Here is a 26,141-nt window from a genome sequence, read left to right as displayed (position 1 = left end):
AATAAATAAATTAATTAAAATAAGATATTTTTGAGATATTTCACAATAATAATTATTTAAAAATAATAAAACCATACATTTTTTAACTTAAATAAAATTTAATTAAACTTCATATTATATTAAACATATAATATCTAGAACAAACATAAACTTAACAAAAATTAATTTATTTATTTATTAAAATATGATATTTTAAAGATATTTTATGATAATTTAAATAATTAAATCATATTTATTTAAAAATAATAAAAGCATTCATATCATTTTTTTTATCTAGAAATTTGTGTGATAGTTTGTTTTTTTTATCAAGTGATTGAAGTTGTTTTTCTTCATCAAATTCACTAAATGACATTGTGAAATACATTATAATCTAAAAATAGTTTATGCTTGTATACTACTGTTTACACTATGATTTTTTCTATTCTTATTTTATTTTTATTATTAATTATTTTTTAAATATTATTGTATTTTTTATATATATCTCATGTAGCCATGTAAATATATATATGTCAACATTGTGTTTAGATGTCACATATGTAGAGATTATTGATATAAACATTTATATATATTATAGAACTAACTCATTCTATTATATATATATATATTTTTTTTAAATAGTGAACCCGTTTTTATTAAAATTATAGACAATATTTACAACTTAAAAACTGAGCAAATGTGCATTGCACGTTGCTTCTGTTGGAAAAAAAAATGAGTGAATGAGAAATTGATGCGTAAAATGGTAATGATTCAGAAAATCACTTTGATTAAATATGAGATTATCTGAATATTGTGTGATTTATTCTTATTGATTTTGGCAAATCACTGTGGTCAAAATTAAGATATCAGAATATTGTGTGATTAATTCTAATTAATTGTCAGAAAATCACTTTGGGTAACAACTGATATTCTAAGATATCAGAAAATGAGGTTTCTTCTCTCATTCTAGGACACACAGATACAGAGTATCACACACTTAGTCTCTTTCTCTCTTCAGTCTCTATAGTATTTTCTGGTGATAGAGGGAATGTTTGTTTCGAGTTCGCCTAAGCAGACGCAGTGGTGCTTTCGTCCTGCTTGATAGCTATTGTATCATGGGAAGTGGGGACACACAGATACAGAGTATCACATACTTAGTCTCTTTCTCTCTTCAGTCTCCATAGTATTTTCTGGTGATAGAGGGAATGTTTGTTTCGAGTTCGCCTAAGCAGACGCAGTGGTGCTTTCATCCTGCTTGATAGCTATTGTATCATGGGAAGTGGTTGCTCACAAATCCTCTAGCACCGTTCAAGTAGAGGGGGCAAATATGCTTTAAAGAAAGCACGTTTTGCGTGCCTCGGCTTTGGTTTATTCTTTGTACTGTATTTTTTGTATTTCCATTCTTCTATTAAATATTTTAATATATATATATATGTATACATATATGTTTTGTTTTTCTCCACTATATTATTTCTAACAATCTTAAAGCAGACACTACAACAAATTCTACTTTCAATGACTCCCTACAATGTCTTACACCATTGGTGTAAGACATTAAAAATTAGAAGGGATTTTAAATGGCTAATGGTGTAAGACATTGAAAGTGCATATTAATGGTTACAATTGGAAGACATTAAAAATAGTGGAAGACATTGGAAATAGGCTGGTAGTGATTTATGGGTACATCCAACGTCTCCCACTGGGAGACGTGCCACGTGTCCCACGTCTCCCAGTGGGAGACGTTGGATGTCTCCACTTATAAATCACTACCAGCCTTCTTCTTCCTCACACGAACCCGAGAGCAAACCAGAGAGAAGAATTGGGCGATTTGGGGCTGCGTTTTTAGGGTTCTAAGGTAAGTTTTTTTTTTATTTTCTTGATTTTTAGTTAATTATTTTGCAAATAAATTATAGGTTTTGCATTAGGATGAGTAATATACATGATTTTGTGTTAGTTTTACATTTTTATGCATTTTTTTATATACATTGTATGTTTTTGTGGTTTTTCAATGGAAGTTTTTAGGGATTTATGATTTTTTAGTTTTTTTTTTTAATTTAACCTATCACATTGTATATATTTCATTAGAGTATATATGTTCATGATTTTTTTAAATTTTTATCAATTTTTATTTCAAAATTTAGATATATTTTTGTATATTTGAATTTTTTTTTAAATTGTAACTATTTTGTTATATATATAGTTATGTTAAAATAAATTTATTAAATAATTTATAAAATAGAAATATATTAAAATTTTTATGTTTTTGTTTATTATTAAGTTTTTAGGTTATGAAATTTTATATTGATTTTTTGTTGAAGTTATAATTAGCGGCACATTGGGATTTTTTTTATTTGTTTACCAATATCATTTACTATTATTAGATATTTAGTGATATTTGTTTAGTAATGTTTAACATATTAATTAATTTAATTTCATAGGTTGTGATTTTTGTGGTGAGATTTTAGAGAGTATTTTGCATCAAAATTCCAATATCAATCACACATTTGAGGTAATTAAGTTTCTAAAATTACAATAATACGTTATATATTGCTAGATATTTAGTGATGTTTTATTTATTATTTATTAATTTAATTTTATTGGTTTGTGGATTTAATAGCGAATTTGATTACTAAGTGAAGTAACTTTGCTAGCTTTTGGATTAAAGATTGCAAGAGGTACATATATATTCTCTTACTTCTACTTTTAATATTATTAAACAAATGTTAGAGGAGTCTGAATATCTTAAATATTCATCCATAGTGAAGTAGGTTCTGAGATTAAAATTGTGTGCTGCGGTGATAACGGAAGGTTACAAGACGAACATTATCGAACTTTTAGTAGTTGGATAGAACAAAAGGTAAATTGTGTTGATTATTGAAAGTTGTCATTAATTAGTACTTAATTACAAGGTGACATTTTTTGTTGTTTTTGGTATGTTGATTTGATAGGTTGTGTCAGAATTACAAAACACATCAAATAAGGTTTCAGACATTGTTAAGTGGATTTCTCGAGGACCTTCAGTTAATGTCATCAAGTTTTCATCATACATGATTAACGGTACTCTATTTAACACTAGGGAGCGCGATAACAACAGAAACACACAAAACAGTGGTGTTAGCCTTGTTGCTAAAACTGTGCAAGTCTCTAGTGCAAAAGATAAAAATCCAGTTGAATGTGATATGACTTTTTATGGAGTAGTTAATGAAATTTGGGAGTTAGATTATATCACAACTCGAGTACCTGTTTTCTTTTGTGATTGGGTGAAAAGTGACAGCGGCATAATATATGAAGATTTTGGTTTCACATTAGTTAATCTAAATCGAATTGGGCACAAATCTGATCGATTTATATTAGCTTCACAAGCAAAACAAGTATTTTATGTGAATGATCCTTCAGACAACCAATGGTCAATTGTTCTTCCAACGCAAACAAGAGAATGGAACATTAAAGATGGTGATTTACATGATATACCTCTCGGAGAAGAACTTGTCACATTCACCGCAATAGAAGATAATGACGAAGTTGATGATGATTGTATTTGTTTCCGTGAAAATGGTGAAGGATTGTGGGTTGATGATAATGGGTCTTGAGGTACCATTTAATAGGTTTCATATGTTTATGATATGTGAAATTCTTAGTTGTTATCACAATGTGTTTCATCTTTTGATTATGAGTGTCCAAAATTGTTATAATAATGATATTTATGTTTCACAGATGGAGGCTGATCCTTTTGGTGGTAGTTCTGATGAGGGAGAGCAACGCCCTAATTCTCAGTCAGTGGAGCAAGAAAATAAATCTGTGAGAGGACGTACATGGATGTCTAGAAACACCAAAAAAAGGAGTGAAGGACATCTTACTCCTGTTGAATACAATGAGTATGGTCAACTAGTGGGTGGATCTAGAAGTAATGTTTCATCACAGCTTGGATCAGTTGTTCGAGCAACTGTGTCCATCAACATTAACAGTTGGAAAGATGTTAGTGTGGTGGATAAAAATAAAATATGGGACACAATGAAGGTATATTTTTATTAATTATATTTCAGTTAATGTTTTTAAAATATATATTATTTTGATAATATGCTTCTTATTACTTTCAAACTTGCAGAAGACTTATGATTTGGACCCCAAACAAAAGCAACAGATGTTGAAGGATGCGGGAAAGTACTTCCGAAATTGGAAGACTAATCTTACTAGGGTACACGTTTACGACGCTTTGAAAAAAATACCCAAATGAGTTCCCGCCAGCTTTGCCATTTGGATTTGAGAATGTCATAACTCCGGATGAATGGTTAGCGTTTGTGAACTCAAGATTAACTCCCGAGTGGCAAAGAAAGAGAGAGGAGATGCAAAATTATCGAGCACTGAATAAATACAATCACAACCTCTCTAGAGGAGGCTATGTGCGTATTGAAGAGATGTTAATGGAACAAAGTGGGAAAAGTCTGACTGAACTTGATAGGGCAGATTTATGGAGCATGGGTCGTCGGAATGCAAAAGGAGAGCTAATTGGAGAGGCCTCTGAGATTCAAAAAAATATTGTAAGTGCTCATATTTAATAATGTTGATATGTCAAATTATTAGCTTATATATATAACTTTCTGTGAATATTGTTTCACAGGATCATTACCGGCAACTCCAAGCTGAGGGTAAATGGGCACCTGATGGCCCTGATGATGTGCTGACGAGGGCGTTGGGCACTCCTGAGCCTCGAGGACGTGTTAGGGCTGGAGGACACGGTGTGTCCCGCTCAGTATATTGGAATACTCCAACACCTACCTCAACGAAAAATAAATCAAAAGCCTCTTCTTCGAATGACGACATTAGAAAGGAATTTGAAGAAAGATTTCGAAAACAAGAAGAAGAGCATCGTCAACAAGCACAACGCCTAGAAGAGCGCCTTCAACAACAAGATGAGCTCTTGAGAAAATTATTGGCCCAACAGAGCGGGTCAGGATCTAACGTTGGAGTCCCACCAGCGCCATCATCATACTATGTGCCCGACCCACCAGTGCCACCAGCGCAGGCGTCCTACTATACTCCGGACCCAGTAGTGCCTCAAGCAGAACACCACATTGTTGCACTACAACCGCTTTTGCAAGAGGTAATTAAACTTTCTTGAATATTCTGAAACCAAATAAATTTATTTACTGCTTCAACATGATTATTTGTATATAATATGTTTCTTATGCAGGGCCGAGCATGCCAATTAGCAATTGGTTCGGTTTCAAACATTGTTGCATCAGGTACACTCATTGAAAGAGAAGCAGGCAACAACTTCCAAGTTATGATTACGAGTGTTCTTAAGCCAACATGTCCTCTCCCTTTTGCATATCCTGATTTGGACATGTACATAGTTGCTCAGGCCATTGGGACGCCAATAGCATGGCCTAAGGATTTTGTCATTATATCTGAAGATGTAACTCATGAGGTGATGCCATGTTTTTACATAATTATCTTTACAATTCTATATTTGTTTGTAAATTTTTTAATTGTTGATATAATTGTATACAGACTCCCTCTACAAGTAGGACCAGATCACAACGACCAAGAGCTCCATCAACACAACAACCTCGAGAAAGAAGACGAAAACAAACTCCTCCAACACAATTGGCCCAAACTCCATTGGAACGATTACAGAATATCGTATCTCATTGGGATGATGGCGAGTGTGTCAATCTAGGCATAGAGTCTGAAGTTTTTGATCAGGATATGTCTCACTGTTATATATTTAAGGATGACATACTTCAGTTTGCTCGAAAGGAGAAGATTGGACAAGCAGTACTCGTCAGCTACATGAGGTATATATCTGACAAATAAGTTTGTTCATTTAATTTTCTAATTTGATTTATTCATTCATATAACAATTTTTCATATTTTTGTATTAGGTTCATTTACAGATATGTGGTACAACAAGGTCGCCAAAATAAGTTTTTATTTGTCAATCCTAATATCGTCGCCACTCAAGGGAGTTCATTCGACGATCGTGTTCAGAATCTGTTCAGACGTTGCAATGACGTAAAATCAAAAGAACAAGTTATGCTTGTCCCTTGGAACCATGGGTAAGTTTAAAAAGTTGTCATTTTTCCGACCCATATCAATAATTTCATTGTTTAACATTTGAGCTATAATTTTTTTGTTTTTCTTATACAGTGAACATTGGATGTTGCTTATTTTGGCACCATATGCATATCATGTTTATTGTTGTGATCCGGTGAATTCAGAGCTAAATAACCGTGAGGAGATTGTATCAGTGATCGTCAGCGCTTTCAATCTTTTTTTCTCTATGAATCTTCCTGATGTCGAGATCCCTGATACTCTACGCATTAAGCAACCTCAGGTAAGTAACTTTAGCAGAAATTTTTGAACATTTATAATAATTAAGTAGAATAATATGTATGCATTTTTTAAAAAGTTTCAATTTAATAATAAATTACTCATATTTTTAAATAATTAGTGTCCACACCAACCGGACAATGTGGCATGTGGATACTACTTAATGAGGATGTTGAAGGATTTGATTGAGCATGCGAGTCCTGGGCATTACTTGAGAACGGTATTATTAATTAAAATTTACAAATTATTTTTGAAACTATAAATGTAATCAAATAATTAATTAATATATTTTACTTTATATTTCTTGCAGCTAACAAGCACATCATATACAGAGGCACAAATTGATGAGTTGCGACAAGAATGGGCGACATATATGTTGCCGATAATCCAAAGTTACCGACCTCGTTGATAGGTTTTTTTTTTTTAATTTTTTAACTCTTTCTTCATACACAATGCAATATTTGTTCATTTTGAATATTTCTAACAAATATTGTATTTCTTGTATATATCTAACAAATATATTTTTTTCTTCCAATTTAATTGATTATTAAATTAATTTAAATTTAGATTAAAATAATTTAAATTTAAATTAATATTATTTCAATTTAATTAATTATTAAATTAATTTAATAATATTAAATATTAAATTAATTTAATAATATTAAATTAATAATATTAAATATTAAATTAATTAATAATTAATATTAATTTAATAATTAATTAATTATTAAATTAATTTAATAATATTAAATTAATTAATATTAATTATTCAATTTAAATTAATAATATTAATTATAAATTTATTTAATTTATTTTTTTTAAATGTGGGAGACTTTCAATGTCTCCCAATGGGAGAGGTGGGAGACTTCCCACGTCTCCCAATGGGAGAGGTGGAAAGTCAACATTTGACTTTCCACCTCTCCCATTGGGAGACGTGGGAAATCACTCACCTCTCCCAATGGGAGACGTGGGATGTCTCCTATGGACTTCCCACGTCTCCCATTGGGAGAGGTGAGTGACTTCCCACGTCTCCCAATGAGAGAGGTGGAAAGTCAACATTTGACTTTCCACCTCTCCCAGTGGGAGACGTGGGAAGTGAGGCACGTCTCCCAACGGGAGACGTGGGATATATACCTACAATGACCCCAGCAACAACGTCTCACTAAGTGGGAGACATTGTAGACTTCCAATGTCTCCCCATTAAAGTCATAAAACATCTATTTTGTTGTAGTGAGATTTCGACTCTTTTTGAGAAGACGAACATGTTGAAGGACGAAAGAAAATTTTAGAATTTTTCTTTTTAATTCTAGTTTTTTGCAGTGTAAGCAATGTTAATAACTTCTACACATATATATGTTATATGTGCACTAATCTATTTTTTTTTTTACAATTTTTCCTTCTATTAGGTAGTTTTTTTTCTTCCTAACGTTCTTTTTGTTCCAATTTTTATATTGAGTTATTTAAGCATATATGGGTATATGCCTATTTTTTTGTTCTTTTATCATTTAAGTGGAACATATTATATATATAAATATAATATATAATATCAGTTTTGCCATTAAATATATATTATTAGCTTGACAATTATATAGATTAATATAATATTATATGCCATTTTTTTCTCACACTTGTTTACCATTAATATATATATGTATAATGCATATCTATATATGCTTTATTTGAATTACAATTTTACAAATAGCTTGACTTGACTTGTTTATGTATGTACTCATAGAAAAAAAATATTATGCTTAATTCATGTGTAAATACTTATATAAATTTTAAATTATCAAACATATACACGCATATGTCTATATGTTCTTTACAATGAATCTATATCTGAGGTTTATAAAGTTTTCCTATAAAAAAATTAGTGATTCATGTATATTTATATTCATATATATATATTCAACATGTATATAATTATATATTCAACATGTGTATAACTATATATATATAAAAGCATAATATATATTAGTCTCATCCGATTTTTATTAAGTTAGAAGTGTGCATATTTAATATTTATTGATTTATATTTTATGTTTAAATTGACAAACATACATATTTCTTTTAATATTGCAATTTAGACCCATTACATATATATGTGTATATATTTTATTAACTTCTATACATAGTGCACCGATTCTATACTATATATGTCCAATATATGTATGGTTTCTTTTTAGTGTCTTTTATATTTGTACTTATATATATAAGTTTCACATTTAATTTTGTGTCCCCTCTTAAATAGAGATATAAATATATATATATATATTTATGGATAAGATTAATATGAGAGTGTAATATATATATATATTTATATTTATTTACATACATGAAAATTAATATATTTACTTTTATATACTTCATGTATATATTGTTGTTTTACTTTTCACATGTGAGTAGTCACCATTCAAGTATGATATGATTGCTAGTTTTAAATTTTGATCTTAAAACATAATTGCTAAAAGTGCAATTTTTCATCGTTCAGATATGTGACTGAAACACATGGATGTTATTCCTACTGAAAGCACTGGTGGATCTCCTTGAACTCCGACTTTGACCACAAAGAACCAATCCTCAAGGGACCAGCCTGTGCAAGTTTCGGTTCCAACGGATCGTGTGAGCCATAATGAAAAACTAAAAAATCCACTGGTGTGAATTTTAAGACTTGGCAGCAGAAAAAGCTATTCTACTTAACAACATTGAGTCTTGCAAGATTCTTGAAAGATGATACTCCCACTGTTGGAGAGGACGAAGTAGATGTGCAAACTCAACATACAATTGAGGCATGGAAGCATGCTGAATTCCTTTGTAGGAATTATATTCTGAATGGCTTGTCTGATTCGTTGTATAGTGTGAAAAAATGACTAAAGAATTGTGGGATTATTTGGACCACAAGTACAAAGCCGAAGATGCTAGAGCTAAGAAATTCTTGGTTGGCCAATTCTTGAACTTCAAGATGGTGGATTCCAAAAATGTGATAAGCCAAGTGCAAGATCTTCAGTTGATTATCCATGGAATACATGCTGAAAGGATGGTCTTGAGTGACTCTTTCCAAGTAACTGCTATTATAGAGAAGCTACCCCTTGCATGGCTAGACTTCAAAAATTATCTAAAGCACAAGCGAAAGGAAATGAGTGTTGAAGATCTCATTCGCAGACTTCGAATTGAAGAGGATAACAAAAGTGCTGAGAAGCGATCCTCAAATCCCAATGCTGCCAAGGCTAATATGGTGGAGCATGACAAAGGCTCCAAGGGGAAGAAGCCTAAGCCCAAGCCCAAGCCAGGGTCCAAACTAGGAACAAAAGGTGGAGTTTCAAAGAAGTCAAAATTCCAAGGGAAGTGCTTTAACTGCAACAAGACGGGACATAAATCGTCAGATTGTAGACTGACGAAAAAGAAAGGCAATGAGGCCAATGTTGTGGAAGCCATGTCCCAAGAGGTCGCTGACCTAGACTTATGTGCTGTGGTCTTTGAAATAAACCTGGTGGATGCTAATCCAAAGGAATGGTGACTCGTCATGTCTATGTGAACAAGTCTGCCTTCAGAGACCTTACTTCAGTGGAAAATGGGGATAAGATCTACATGGGTAACTCGGAAACCTCTGAGATAAAGGGGCAAGGTACTGTGTACTTGAAGATGACGTCTGGAAAGAGTGTCAAACTGCAGAATGTGTTGTATGTGCCTGACATTTGCAAGAATCTGATCTTTGGAACACTCCAGAGCGTACATGGGTTCAAGATGGTTTTTGAGTCCCAGAAAATTGTACTGACTAAAGTTGGTGTTCTTATTGGGAAGGGTTATGTAAAAGAGGGAATGTGAAATATGAATGTAATGGATGTTAAGCCAAAGACTGTTACTAATAATAATGCTACTACTTTTTCCGTTTACTTGCTTGAGTTTTCAAATTTATGGCATGGTAGACTAGGTCACGTTAATTATGATACTTTGCGTAGACTGATTAACTTGAATCACATACCCACATTTAATATTGATTCCAAACATAAGTGTGAAACTTGTGTAGAGGAAAAACTAACTAGGTCATCGTTCCAAACAGTTGAAAGAAACATTGAACCCCTTGATTTAATTCACAGTGACATTTGTGATTTAAAGTTTGCTCAAACAAGAGGAGATAATAAGTACTTTATTACTTTCATTGATGATAGTACGAAGTATTGTTATGTATACTTGCTAAAAAGCAAGGATGAAGCCATAGATAAAAATACTCTCTATAAGCAAGAGGTTGAAAATCAACTTAATAAGAAAATTAAGATGATAAAAAGTGACTGTGGTGATGAATACGTACAACCTTTTGGTAAATTATGTGCACAACACAGAATTATTCACAAGGTCACACCACCTTATTCTCCTCAATCCAATGGAGTGGCAGAACGAAAAAATTGCACTCTAAAGGATATGTTGTGTAATGCCCTGGATAGCTAGGACTGTCACACTGTGTATGTTAAATAGTACTTAACTCGCTAAACAAGTCATTAAGCCATAAAAGTGCACCTAAGTGTTATTAATGGGCTAGTGTTAAAAATCTTAGTAAAAAGGAATGGATATTTTTATTAAAAACGTTAAACTGTACATGGAATCCCATAATAATGTTTACAAAGTTGTTTACAGTCCAAAATGGTCATTATAATTCAAAAGTTACAAACCCGCCAACCTAAGCGGCAAAAATAGGGTTAAACCCTAGTTCCCCTGAGAAACACCTTGGCCGTGGTGGTCAAACAGCCGCATATATACACGTCGCCACCTAAGCTCTCCACACAAGGTTGGTAAATGTTTCTTTCCCTTTACCTACACCACATAGCACCCATGAGTCAAGGCTTAGCAAGAAAACTTATTACTGTATGTATACAAGTATCAATAAATGATCATGGAATCATTCTGGGGCCCGCATCCCTAATCAGATGACCATGGAGTCGCCCTGGGGTCCCTTGCCTTGAATAGATGACCATGGAGTCATCCTAGGGTCCTATGCCCTAATTAGAAGACCGTGGAGTCATCCTGGGATCCTTTGCCCTATATAGATGACCGTGGAGTCATCCTGGGGTCCTATGCCCTAGCCATGTGACCATCAAGTCACCCTGGGCCTTTTTGCCCTAACTCTAAGTAACTAGTCAAGCGCTTTAGTTTTCTTCGACCATAGGGTCGGACGAGCGTATAACACTCTGTTGATTAGATCTAATCATATTGACCAGCGCTCGCTGCACTATTGCCGCTCTTGACTCATAAGTCAATGTCATACGACCAGCGCTCAGCACTATTGTCGTTCCTGACTGATAAGTCAGAGCTTTACGACCAGCTCAACACTATTGTCGTTTCTGACTGATAAGTAAGTGCGTTTCTCAAGTAAACAATGCAACCAAGCATTCATAATGTAACATATATCCATATATATAGAGCACTCAACATGATTCATCAATAATCATGTATGTCACATAATGGGTGCAGTTTTCTTACCATAGGCTTGAGCGTAAAATAAATTAAGAGCGACCCCTTGAGCACGACCCTGATTGTAATGCCCTAAACTCCAGGGACCATTACGGTGTGCATTTTAAACAGTGTTAAACTCACTAATCTAGTCATTTGGCCTTAATCGTGTAACTAAGTATGATTAGTGGTTTAGGGTTAACTTTTTTGGTTAAGATATAACGTTTCACTAAAACATTTAATGTATACATTGGGATCCCAAAAATATAATTTAAAAGTTCATTACAAGAAAATGTTTACAACCAGCCGATCTAAGCGACAAAATAGGGTTTAACCCTAGTTCCTCTTTCAACCTTTGGCCGTGGTGGTCGAGCAGCCGCATATGTACACATCGTCACCTAAGCTCTCCAACTCAAGGATGGTCTAGGTTTCTTTTGCCTTTACATGCACCACATAGCACCCGTGAGCCGAAGCCCAGCAAGAAAACTCAATATGCTCATGATCAGTAATATCATGTCATCAAATCATATCTGGCATGCCTAGCAATAATAGCCTTAATCACGCATGCAAATAAGTTCAAGTAATGATGGGGTATCCAGGATAAGGAATACTGCCCTCCTGAGTGGATGACTATCAAGTCAATCCTAATCAGATAAGTGATTTAACACTGGTGGTTCTAATAACCATGCTGGGCTTATAGGCCTAATTAAATAGGTGACTGAGGAGCGAGTCACTAACATGGGATCGACACCCTTAGCCATGTGACTAATAAGCAAGTCACTAACATCGGATCGACACCCTTAGTCATGTGACTTATGAGCAAGTCACTAACATGGGATCTGCCCCCTTAGCCATGTGACTGATAAGCAAGTCACTAACATGGGATCTGCTCCCTTAGCCATGTGACTTCACAGTCACCTGGGCCTTCTAGCCCTGGCTCTGAGTAACTAGTCATAGACTAGACAAGTGCTTTTAGTTTACATCGAACTTAGGGTCGGTCCGACATTAATGCTCATAATGAGTCATTCAATGCAGATGTCGATTTGATCTAATCTTTTATCGGCTCTACGTTCATGACGTTTATGCCGCTCTTGACTCATAGGTTAGTAACCCACGACCAGTGCTCAGTACCGTTGTTGAACCTGACTAGTAAGTCACAGCTTCACAGACGGATCTGACACCATTGCCGATTCTTACTAGTAAGTCAGTGCCACGCACAAGTAAGCAATGCTACCAGACATATATCATATGTCAAATATCTGAATACAGGGCATTCAGCATGCTTACTTAACAATTGCTAGCATAATTAGGATCATGCACAAACACAGAGACTCAAACTCTGATCAATCTCATATTTAACATTCATGGCATGTCCTAACCACATGTTTCTTGTGCATCACATGCATCACATTTAAACACTAAACGTGCCTCAATAATAACCATGCATGTCATATACGGGGTGCCATTTTCTTACCTTTGGTCCAAGCACAGGTTACCAATAAATGAGCCACAAGCACGATCTTGATTCCAAGCTCCTAGTGATAACCTAGTCACAACCATAATATAAAACCTCATCAAAATGAGTACATAAATACTTCCAAACCTAACCCAAGCCTCCGGGACGTCGAATCCCACTCAACTAGGTAGTAGGATCGATCCCAGGCCCTTAGAGTTAAGTTCCCACGACTAAAACATAATTATGGAAACTTTTTCCCTTAAGTGACGCGGCCCTCCAGACACCATGTCGCGGCCCGCCCCCCACACAGAGCCCTCCTCCTTCTTCTTCAAGCTTGGGCCGCGGCGCCCTAGAACAGGGCCGCAACCCAACCACAAACCAGCCATTTTTCCTCGTTTCCTCTATTTTAAAACCTTCCAAAAACCTATCCAAACATCTCCAAACTCAAAAATAAAAGTTTCCAAACATCCCCATGATCCAAAACCAACAAAACCCAAGCTTCAATTCAATCAAAAACTCATCAAAATACAAAGTCCAATTCAAGCTTAAAAACTTAAAAATTAGAACTTAAAACTTGAATTACCTCCAATTGAGTTGTTTCCCGACTAAATCCTCTGACTAATAAGCTTCTAATCTTCCCTAGGATCGCTATGCTTCGATCCTCGCTTGAATCCGAGTCTTAGAACTTAAGTTTTCTTCGAAAATGCGATCGGGAGACAAAAATGGAACTTTGAAGGAGAGAGAACGTTCTGAACGTTCTTTTTATTTCTTAACAGGTTGCTTCAAGCTTAAGTAGCCTCAAACAAATCCTAACCCTTGGGATCCCGAAAACGTGCCCGAGGGCAAAATAATCAAAACCTCCAGAATTTCCCCTGATCTTACTAACTCCCAATTTATCATTAAACACTTATTCCCATTACCCAATAACCCAGTAATGCTAAATACCCCTTGACTCACTCCGAGTCAATTATAATTCCCGCTGTGACTTTCCCACTAGCTTACCTCCTAGGATCGTCTCGTGCTGAGTAACCCTAGCATAACCAAATAATAAAGAAGCACCACATACATATCACATATATGCCAAATATGCCCGAAATGGCCAAAATATGAAAATCCCCCAATTAATCATAAATGGGTTCACATGCATATTTAATACACCTAAACATGCATATAATCATTTAATAACATAATAAATCAATTATGGCCCTCCCGGCCTCCTAATCAAGGTCCTAAACCATATTAGGAAATTTTGGGCATTACACTGATCTTGAGCCCTTAACGATAACCTAATCATAACCAAATAAGAAATCCCATCAGAAAAGAGTAATTAAAGGTTTTTGGACCAAGTACTAGCCCCCAGGACCTCGAATTCTACCAAACCGGGTAGTAGATTCGATCCCAAGCCTTAAGGTTTGAAACCCACCCTTAAAACTAAACCTGGCAAAAAAGAACCACGCGGGCCGCGACCTACCCCCAAGGATCACGATGTGCCTCCTAGACAAACACCCCCCTGTCGGGTGCTAGAGGCGGCCTACGACTTGCCCTTGAGGGTCGCGGCGTGCCATGCAGACATAGCCCTTTCTTGATTGTGTGGTTCGCTCAGGTCGCGACGCCCAAGAACACTGTCGCGACTTGACCCCGCGAACCCAACACCCCTATTTTTCCTCAGCTCAAAACTCACCACAAATCACTTCCAAACAATCCCAATATCAAAACTAAGAATCAACACAACATTATCACCAATCCAGCAATATAACCCAAGCTTAAAAACCCTTAAAAAACTACCAAAAATCCAATTCAATAATCAAACTTTCAAGCTTATAAACAACATAAAAACAGAAGAAAAGCTTCAAAGTTCAAGCTTAGAATCATTACCTCAATCACTAAATTATCTCTAAGCCTCACCCAATCAAGAACCTAGCTCAAACTTAGCTTCAATTCCCTTTAACTTAGTTTCAAAATCAAACTGAGAGAGAAATAGAATGGTCAATAGAGAAGAGAGAGAGAGCTCTATTTTTTCATGTTGCTTCCTTTGGTTCATTCTACAACTTTCCCCCTAGGCCAAGTCTATCTAATTTAAACCTAAATGACTAAAATGCCCTTAGGGCCAACCTTTCCTCTCACAACCACCCAAGGGCAGTTTGGTCATTTTCCACCTACCCCGTTAATCATAATTAACGTCTCACAATTCCCGTCACTCCTAATATCCTCAAATAATTATCAAATCATCTTCCATTACCCGCTTAATCGCGGTAATGTATTAAGTACCAAATTACCCCTAGGCTCACCCTGAGCCCAGTAATTAACCCCGTTATGACTAAACCGCTAACTTGCTTCCTAGGGTCGTCTCATGCCGAATAGCTCAAATATATCCACATAATAATGTGGTCTCACCCATATATCACATACATGGACATAAATATACAAATACGCCCTTAATAGGCCAACATTACGAAAATACCCTTCTTATAAGAAATGACCCACATATATGCAAATACAGTCATATAATAATACAACCCACATAATCATGCATATAATCATATAATAACACATTAAACCAATTACTGCCCTCGTGGCCCCCTAATCCAGGCACTAAGCCATATTAGGGAATTTGGGACGTTACATGATGAATGCTATGTTAATAAGTTATGGATTGCCATAGACCATGTGGGGTGAAGCCATTTTGTCGGCTAACTATCTTTTAAATAAGTTTCCCAAAAAGAAGAACAAAAGACGCCCTATGAACTTTGGAAAGGTAGGCTACTTTCTTACAAATACTTAAAAGTGTGGGGGTGTCGTGCAAAGGTGTTAGTACCATTGCCAAAGAAGATGAAAATAGGTCCTAAAACCATTGATTGTATTTTCATTGGCTATGCGCAAAATAGCAACGCATATCGATTTCTTGTACACGAGTCTAAATACCTTGACATCCACAATAATACGATAATGGAATAAAAAAGTGTATCGTTCTTTGAACATGTATTTCCGTGTAAACCTAATGGGGATGGACCAAGCTCTTATAAAAGAACATTTGAGACTATGGATGAGAATATCCATGATCAAGAAATAGAAGAGGAGAGTGAAGAAGTCCAAGTAGAGCCAAGATGAAGCAAAAGGGCAAGGATAGAAAAGTCTTTTGGACCAGATTTTCTAACTTATATGGTAGAGGCAGAACCTCGAACATATAAAGAAGTTGTGAGCTCTACTGAGGAACCTTTATGGATGGAAGCCATAAGAAGCGAAATTGATCCCATCATGCAAAATCACACTTGGGAACTGGTTGACCTCCCTCCTGGATGTAAACCTTTAGGGTCTAAGTGGATTTTCAAACAGAAAATGAAAACAGACTAAAAGGCTACAAACAAACAAAAGGCTAGACTTGTAATAAAAGGCTACAAACAAAAAGAAGGCCATGACTACTTTGACACGTATTCTCCTGTAAACAGAATAAATTCCATAAGGATGATTTTGGCAATTGTCGCATTGCGAAATCTTGAAGTCCACCAAATGGATGTAAAACTACCTTTCTAAATGGTGATCTTGAGGAAGAAATCTACGTGGCACAACTCGAGGATTTTGTAGCTTCAGGAAAAGAAAGGAAAGTGTGAAAATTGGTAAAGTCCTTATATGGACTCAAGCAAGCTCCAAAACAATGGCATGAAAAATTTGACAATGTCATGATGACCAGTGGCTTCAAAATCAATGAGTGTGACAAATGTGTTTATATCAAAAAATACAAACGATGGATATATTATTCTTTGTTTGTATGTAGATGATATACTCATTGTCGGAAGCAACCAATGAATGGTAAAATCTACCAAAGATATATTGAACTCAAGGTTTGACATGACGGACATGGGACTGACTGATGTGATTTTAGGAATAAAGATTACAAGAACGCCAGTTGGACTTAGTTTGAGTCAGTCACACTATGTGGACAAGATTCTTGACAAATTTGGTAAAAATGATTCTGGTGTGTCCAGAACACCAATTGACATAAGTCATCATCTGTCCAAGAATAAAGGTCACAGTGTCTCTTAAGCAGAGTATGCTAGAGTAATAGGTAGTCTAATGTACTTAATGAGTTGTACAAGACCAGATATTTCCTACACTGTAAGTACTTTAAGTCGATTCACGAGTAATCCAGGTGTTGAACACTGGAAGGCAATTACAAGAGTACTTAGGTACCTGCGGTATACTCGTAACTATGGGCTGAACTATACCAGAGATCCAGTTGTTCTTGAAGGATACACTGACGCAACTTGGATATGTGACATCCAAGACTCTAAAGGTACTAGTGGATATGTGTTCACTCTAGGTGGCGCAACTGTTTCATGGAAATCCGCGAAACAAACTGTAATCACTATATCCACGATGGAATTCGAGTTTGTATCTCTGGATAAATGTAGTGAAGAAGTAGAATGGTTGCGTACTTTCTTGGAGGATATTCCAGAATGGCCTAAACGTGTGCCTAAAATATGCATATATTGTGATAACCAAGCAACAATTTGTCGAGCACAAAATATTTTGTATAATGGTAAGTTTAGACATATATGTCAACAACATAATACCGTTAGACAACTGATCTCAACTGGAGTTATCTCGATTGATTATGTGAAGTCAAAAGATAACATTGCAGATCCGCTAACCAAAGGGTTAAACATAGATCAAGTTGAAAAGACATTAGAAGGAATGAGACTTAAGCCCAAAGGAAATTAAGGTCGATATAAAGGAAACCCAACCTAGTTGACTGGAGATCCCAAGATCTAGGTTCAATGGGACAACCTAGTTATTGGACCGAGTAAGATCACTATGGGGGATTACCCTTACTCGTTCCAATGGTGAAACATTGATGCTCGTTGTAAAAGAGGTTAAGCTCAAGCTTCTAATGACCCTTACGCATCAGAAGTCCGAGCAGAGTAATGCGGGATTGCTCTTAGATAAGAGGTCACCTATGTGAGAGAGAAGTGGGGCCGCTTTGAAGGAGAATTGTGGTGGCTAAATTCTCTAAAACCTCTCACAGAACCAAGTAGATGTTCACGGCCAAAATGAACATAACCTTGAGAACTGAAACCATGCCGGAAAGATATATGTGTGAGAAATATCATCATTTTACACAAACGATAGAACAGTTCAAAGACATCGCGTCTACTGATCAGTTAGTAAAGTAAATATATTCTCACAAGAGAAGGTTCAAAGGCTAACACCCACCTATCCTACGCAAGTATCAATCAGAGAACTCTATCACCTTGTTGCGCCAAGTCGAGTCGAGTCGTGTCGAGTCATTGTTTCTTAATGTTGATCAATTTCATTCATGTGGGGGATTGTTGGAAATTTTTTTGAGTGAATGAGAAATTGATGCGTAAAATGGTAATGATTCATCAAATCACTTTGATTAAAGATGAGATTATCTGAATATTGTGTGATTTATTTTGATTGATTTTGGCAAATCACTTTGGTCAAATTTGAGATATCAGAATATTGTGTCATTAATTCTGATTGATTATCAGAAAATCACTTTGGGTAACAACTGATATTACCAGAATAAGTGTGATTAATTCTGATTGATTTTCAGAAATCATTTTGGGTAACTGCTGATATTACCAAAATAAGTGTGATTAATTCTAATTGATTTTTAGAAATTAAGATTCTAGATTTTTTAGATATTTGTGCATTAATGCACTTGATTCTCACACATTTTCAAGAGAAAAAGACGTTTAAATTTTAAAATTGTTATTGCAAGAAAAAAAGACGTTTAAATTTTAAAGTATATATAATAGGTGCAAGTAAGTTGCAATACAATTTATTTTGCATTTAAATCATAAATTACTCAAAAATTTAATATGTTAAAATGTATAAATAAAATAATTGAAGTGAATAAATTTTTGTCATTTTATCACTTATTTCATTCTATTCCTATATGGAACCAAACAAAATAATGAAAATTCAAATATTCATTCCAATAACAAACCAAATATCATTATTAATTTTCATTACTATTCTTATTCTATTCCATTTCATTCTACCATACTAAATAACACCTTAGTTTCTATTTCTTTTCATAACCCATGTCATTTAATGGTTGTTGGATGCAAAAAGTGGTCTAGAAACCATGCCACAATTAGAGAAGACAATATTTTGTATGCAATCGAATGTGTATGCAATAGAATGTGCTTGAATGGATTGTGAGGTAGATTAAGTTCGTGGTTTCCTTTTTATGAATTTGGAACTAAGCAAGAGTTTTTTTATTAGTTGAATTATTCATTTGAGATCATAGAAATTTCCTTATTTAAACTTTAAAAAAAACTTAAAGAAATAGTTAATATCATAAATGAATCTCATAAAAAAGTTTATGATTTCAAATTTTCATATTAATCACATTGTACTTAATTTTTCCATTTTTAAAAGATCTTAATGAAACTTGATTTTATATTTTGTTACACAATTAGTTAATATCATAAATGCAATTTTATACCCCTAACCTTGAGATTTAAATAAATATTAGATATAACTATATGGATTTCAAAATTCCATAATAGATCGTGTGATTGCCAAAACATACAAGATAACTTGACTTACTTCTAATCAAATTTATTGATAATAATTTAATAAAAGTCTCAAAATATCTTTATTTAAATTATACACATGATATTATCTATTTATTTTTAACCTTTTATTTTAAATCTATTTTTGATATTTTTTAATTCTATTTTAATTTAGTTTTTTAGTTATTATAATTAAAATAAGAGTGTTTTAGAGCACAGATACAAAATTGTATAAACCTTTAATTTTATCGTTTTAAAAATAGGTTTTTTCAAAAATAATTTTTAAATACTTTATTTTATTTCACAGGTATGATTTTGGATTTAATAACAAACACATACTAGATATATACTAACATAAAGAACCTTTAATAGATTACCACTTCCGGATAAAAATGGGAAGAGGTCTCTACATAGTTTTTTAAGTGTTTTTTTTTTTTTATATAAATATGCATTTTTGTATGTTTTTTTTTTTTTTTTTTTTACATTTTTACAATCTCTGATTTTTTTTTAACTTCAATTTACTAACTTAAGTTTCTAATAATACGCTTTTAAAGTTTAATAATTACAAAATATGGTTTCAACCAGACATTAACCCCACAACCAGGGCCGGCCTTGAAAAAAAATAGGCCTAAGACGATTTTAATAAATTTGAAAAAAATAGGCCATTTTGTATATGTAATTTTTTTATGCAAGAGAGCTTATGATTTCTAAGGAAATTCACTAAGGAAATATCTTATTAGGGGAAAACTATTTTTGGGCCTTGGGTAGGGGTGGGCCCTAGGCACGGGCCTAGCCCGCCTATGCCCAGGGCCGACCCTACCCACAACAAACAATGCTGAAAAGCAACATAAAATTAACTAGACAATGCTAGACAAGAACTCCATAGATACAAATCAATTAGACATCACCTTATTGCAACAATCCAAAATAAACTAAAAAAATAACATTGAAAAACTTATCTCTGCATTTTAAAATGTGTCAAAAATAAACTCAAAATATATCTAAAAACAAATAAACATATAGCCAAAATAAACTAAAAAACAACTTGAGATCAACTCATCAACACATTGTCAAAAAAACAACTAAAAATTAATTAGATATCAACTAACTACATCAACAAAAAATAAACTAAAATATATTTAAAAACAACTAAATTTATATCCAAAATAATTTGAAAATCAATCTAGAAAAAACTATAAAAAAAAAAAGCTAAAATATATCCAAAATCAACTCGCACAATACAACAACATAAAAAGTGAAAAAATTATATTAACCGAAAATACATTAAGCATACAAAATTAGTTAAATATCAACTTAAAATATATCTCAAAACAACTACATATATACATAAAATAAAGTAAAAATAAACCCAGAAAAACTACAAATATACTGAAAATATTCATAACAAAAAATGACTAAATCCAAACGTATAATTATTTGAACTTAACTATAATAATCTAATTCTTTTTATCCATCTCCATAAATATATATATATATATATATACATACATAAATCTATAAGATACACTAGACACAATTTAGTTTTATTTATAGAATTTACTAATTATATTTATTAATTTTATATCATTGTCATATAATTTTTTTTTAAAAATAAACAATATTATATATAAAAAATGACATAAACATATTAAAATAATCATTAAACCCAAACTTTGTCTATGTTTTAAAAAAAAATATATAATATGATAACCTTTTTAAATATAAATAATATATTTTTAATAAAAATTAAGATTATGTATTATATATTATTGTTTTAATGATATTTTATAATATTTAAATTCTTATTAATATAATTAGTAAAACAATTAGGATTATATTTTATTATCATAATAATATTTTATAACATTTAAATTTATATTAATATAATTATTAACATCTAGTCTTGTATTATTGTTACTAGATACAAACAACTTGTGTAGATGCCAAAATCTGGCCTTGGGCTCAACATAACAACATGGGCTTGTAGTGAGATTCAACTCCTAGCCCAAAGGTGTTCTAATGAATTTGGACCAAGCAAGCCCAAGTTTAGAACAATTAGCACCTACCCAGATCAAGTCTACAATCTGGAGCTCGTAAGGTTAGCACTCATCCACGATTAGGATGAGCTCTAACTTACACAACGTGGCAGAGAGAACACTAATGAACTGCTCAACATGATGTGACAAAGTGGATGGAGTCTACTCTCAAACGAAGTAGCAGTCGCCCTCTAGAATAGGGGAGACCGCTTCTCGAGGTATCCACGAGGAGGAGAGCAACGAATCTCAAGAGGGGCTGATAAAAGGACTCCTCGGAGGTTGAGACGGGGGGTGGGGGGGACCGACTATGACTAGAGACTAATTGGAATAGACTCTTCCTAAGACACGACTGTTTGCACTCAATACTAAAAGCCACATTCTGATTCTCAAACCCTTATTGATCTCTTAGATCTTATACTTTATTTCTACACTTTATATTTTACCTGTTATTTCACTCTTTGTGTTGTTTTGTTTACAAGATTACTGACTTGACCATCTGAGTGCCTTCGTCTAGCACCACCTCGGTGTCCCAAGGTTTCTCGATTACTTGTTTGTCTTTGTTCTACAGGTTGTCAGTGCCTGCGACAGTAGATTTTTGTAATTGTAAATTTCAGCCTCTACAATTGGCGGCCACCGTGGGGCCCTGACAATCTGCCACTGAGCAAAAAGACTCATCAACTACCACTTAGTCATTCAACAATAAATTAATGGTAGAACATATGGAGGAAGGAGAGTTCAATGTAGAGCAGGCCAACATCCATGAGCAACTCGTTGCCCTGACAGCTCAGATGAGGGAGAACACAGAGCACACTTGGGCCATGGAGCAAGAAAATGTTGCATTTAGGGAGGAGAACACCATGCTAAAAGCCCAAATAGAGTCCCTGACTGCTTCGATGACAACTCCTGACACTAGTCGAGTGAGATTCCAAGTTCCAATCATTCCAATGCAATCATTTGAGGCCACCTCAATAGAAGGAGCGAGTCAAGTTATTGAACAACAGTCAGCACTAGGAACATCCAATGTCGGGGTCGAGCATCAAATATCCACTCCTAGCACGATCAATCAAACTGCAAGCTCACAATCAATCCCAGCAACCATCCCTCCAGCAGTCACTCCTCCACCAGCCATTCCTGCAACAATCATCCCTCCAACAGTCAATTCAGTAATCAACTCCCCAACAGTCGACCTGCCTAGCACGACTGCTCCTGAAGGCTCTCAAAAACAACAATCTCTTACTGCTCCAAGTAATATGATTATTGATTTAATTCCTTTTGTCGTGAATGCAAGAAAATATGTTGTTCCTACACAAAAGGAGCTGATTGAACAAATAATTGCATGAAAGATGGAAAGCGTGGAGGCCATGATTCAGTGAATTCCAGGAGTGCCAACTCCCATAAAAAAGAGCCTACCTAGCAGATTTGCAGATTCACCCTTTGTGGATGCCATTGCCTTAGTTGAAATGCCGAAGAAGTTTGTATTCCCACTGATGAGAATGTATGGCGACACGACTGACCCTAACGATCACATAGCAAGCTACAAGCAGAGGATGTTTACTACCACTATACCTCACGAGTTACGCGAGGCATGTATGTGTAAGGGGTTTGGGTCTAGTCTGGCTGGCCCAGCCCTCTAGTGGTATACAAACTTACCTAATAATTCCATTGCTTATTTCGCTTAATTAACAGATGTCTTTGTAGAATAATTTGCAAGCAGTAGGAAGCTGGAGAAACTATCTGATGAATTATATATAGGATCAAACAAAGAAGAGGCGAGTCATTAAGAGACTAAGTAGCAAGGTTCAATGCTGAGAAGGTGTCAATCACGACCTGCAATGTGGACACAACCATCAGAGCCTTTTGAAAAGGCCTTATGGTAGAATCTGATCTTTATAAAGAACTAACAAAATTCCCTTGCAGGACCATGGAAGATGTGTTTGCCAAAGCATGGGCCCAGATTAAATGGGTGGAGGGTGAGTCTAATAGACAACCAATATCCAACTAGTCGTACTCACATGACAGTCGAGGCCCAAAGTGAGTAGAGCGAAAGCCATCCTATTATGCTGAGCCTTATCCGACCAACAAATCTAGAACATTTCGAGACAGTGGAAGAGCTCCACCTCAACGTTCTCGTGATTATCAAGAAAGAAGTCAACCAAGACAGAGACTCAAAACTTACCAAGACAAAGCACCAGTACCCGAGTACACCTTGAACATTGATCATGTAGAAGTGGTTGCGGTGATGAAAGGCATGGGAAACAAAGTCAAATGGCCAGAAAAGATTCAAAAGCCAACAACTATGAGGGATACGAAAAAATGGTGTGAATTTCATAATGACCACGGGCACACCACAACTGAATGCTTAACACTCAAGTTCAAAGTTGCAGGTCTCCTTTGCCAAGGGTAGCTGCGTGATTTCCTTTCTGACAAAGGCAAGACAACTATAGCAGGAGGAGCCAAGAGGCCAGACAACCCACCTGAACGACCTCAGAATGCAAGGACTTTAATGTGATCTCAGGAGGCTCAGTAGTTAGTGGTATTACGTACTCAGCAGCCAAACGCCATGCACGTGAACCAGTCAATACTCCAGGAAAGCCCAAGAAGCCAGAGACAGTCACTTGACAGACCATTAACTTCATTGATGAAGAAGCCACAGATTTGTTCCACCCTCATCATGATGCTTTAGTCATTTCATTACATATTGCTAATTGTTTTATTAAATGTGTTTTAATTGATAATGGGAGCTCAACTAACATTTTATTTCTCAATGCTCTCAGGGACATGAAAATTGATGAGTCAACAGTCATTCACAAATCTACAGTCCTCATCGGTTTCAGTGGGGAGTAGAAGCATTCAATTGGAGAGGTAAACTTGCATGTTTGGGCAGAAGGAATGAACCTTCAGACCAAGTTCATCGTTGTTGACTGCCCATCCTCATACAACGCAGTGATGAAAGTTGTTTCATGCACATACCACTAGGTGATCAGATTTCCAACACCCTAGAAAGTAAAGCAGATTTGGGGAACACAGAAAGCAGCACGCGACTGTTACCAAAGCACTCCGAAAGAAAATAAACCTACTTTATTATAGCACTTACAACAATCAAATCCAGTGTCTGCCCCCGATGAGCCTAGCATGGAAGAACTTGAAGAAGTAAACGTTAGTAAGGAGTTCCTAGAGCACAAAGTCCAAATTTGAGCCAATCTGAAATCAGAGCTTCGAACTAGGCTGTTCGAGTTTCTTACCAAACACAACCACTGCTTTGCATGGTCTCGCAAAGACATGACAGATATAGATCCTAATGTTGTTATGCACAGGTTGCAGGTAGACCCTGAATTCCCTCTAGTCAAGAAGAAGAGGAGGAAATTTGCTCCAGAATGCAACAAGGTGATCAATGAAGAAATTCAAAAGCTTATTGACATTGGATCAGTCAGAGAAGTCAACTATCCAGATTTGCTGGCGAATGTAGTGGTTGTTTGGAAGAAGAATGGGAAGTGGAGGATTTGTATCAACTTCACAGACCTCAACAAGGCATGTCCCAAGGATTCATTTCCACTGCCACATATTGACATGCTTGTTGATGCCACAGTAGGACATGAACTCTCAAGTTTCATGGATGCGTTCTCTAGATACAACCAAATCCTAATCCACTCGGATGATCAGGAGAAGACATCATTTATCACAGAGCGAGGGACTTTCTGCTATAAGGTTATGCCATTCAGGCTCAAGAACGTTGGTGCCACATATCAGAGGCTGGTGAATCAGATGTTTGCAAGCATGCTTGGGAAGTCCATGGAAGTTTACATTGATGACATTCTCATCAAGTCACTAGTAGCAGCAGATCACCTTGACCACCTCGAACAATCATTCCAAGTACTTCAATAATATAATATGAAACTAAATCCTTCCAAGTGTTCTTTTGGTATTTCCTCAAGTAAATTTCTAGGGTACCTGGTCACAAAATGAAGAATAGAAGCAAACCCAGATCAAATACAGTCAATAGAAAACATTCAGTCACCCAAATCAATCAAGGATGGGAGGATAGCAGCACTCAGCCATTTTATATCAAAATCATTTGAGCGCTGCCACCTATTCTTCTCAACACTCGGAAAAACAAAGGATTTCAAATGGACAGATGATCCTGAAGAAGCTCTCAGACAACTTAAGGAGTACTTTGCCTCGCTGCCACTCTTAGCAAAACCAAAAGATGGTGAAGCACAATATATGTACTTAGAAGTCTCCGAGACAGCAGTCAGCGCAGTGTTAATAAGAGAGGAGGAAGGGAAGCAACAACCTATTTACTACATGTCAAAAATCCTCCTTGATGCAAAAACAAGATACATTCAACTTGAA

The 26,141-nt window shown here is 35.1% G+C and overlaps 2 protein-coding genes across 2 annotated transcripts; both read left to right on the top strand.

The window, feature by feature from the left end:
- Nucleotides 1–2,809: 2,809 nt before the first annotated feature.
- LOC133812642 (uncharacterized) lies at nt 2,810–3,879 on the top strand. The gene is made up of 3 exons (XM_062246436.1): nt 2,810–2,833; nt 2,925–3,567; nt 3,691–3,879. Exon 2 carries the CDS (start codon nt 3,024–3,026, stop codon nt 3,564–3,566), a length of 543 nt encoding a protein of 180 aa, XP_062102420.1. The 5' UTR covers nt 2,810–2,833; nt 2,925–3,023; the 3' UTR covers nt 3,567; nt 3,691–3,879.
- Nucleotides 3,880–9,175: 5,296 nt separating this feature from the next.
- LOC133817193 (uncharacterized) lies at nt 9,176–10,134 on the top strand. The gene is made up of 2 exons (XM_062249623.1): nt 9,176–9,716; nt 9,818–10,134. The coding sequence occupies exons 1-2, from the start codon at nt 9,176–9,178 to the stop codon at nt 10,132–10,134; spliced, it is 858 nt and encodes a 285-aa protein (XP_062105607.1).
- The last annotated feature ends 16,007 nt before the right edge of the window (nt 10,135–26,141 follow it).

This window comes from Humulus lupulus, chromosome 1, assembly GCF_963169125.1.
Source record: "Humulus lupulus chromosome 1, drHumLupu1.1, whole genome shotgun sequence".
Classification (NCBI taxonomy): Eukaryota; Viridiplantae; Streptophyta; class Magnoliopsida; order Rosales; family Cannabaceae; genus Humulus; species Humulus lupulus.
This window is presented reverse-complemented; position numbering and strand designations above follow the sequence as displayed.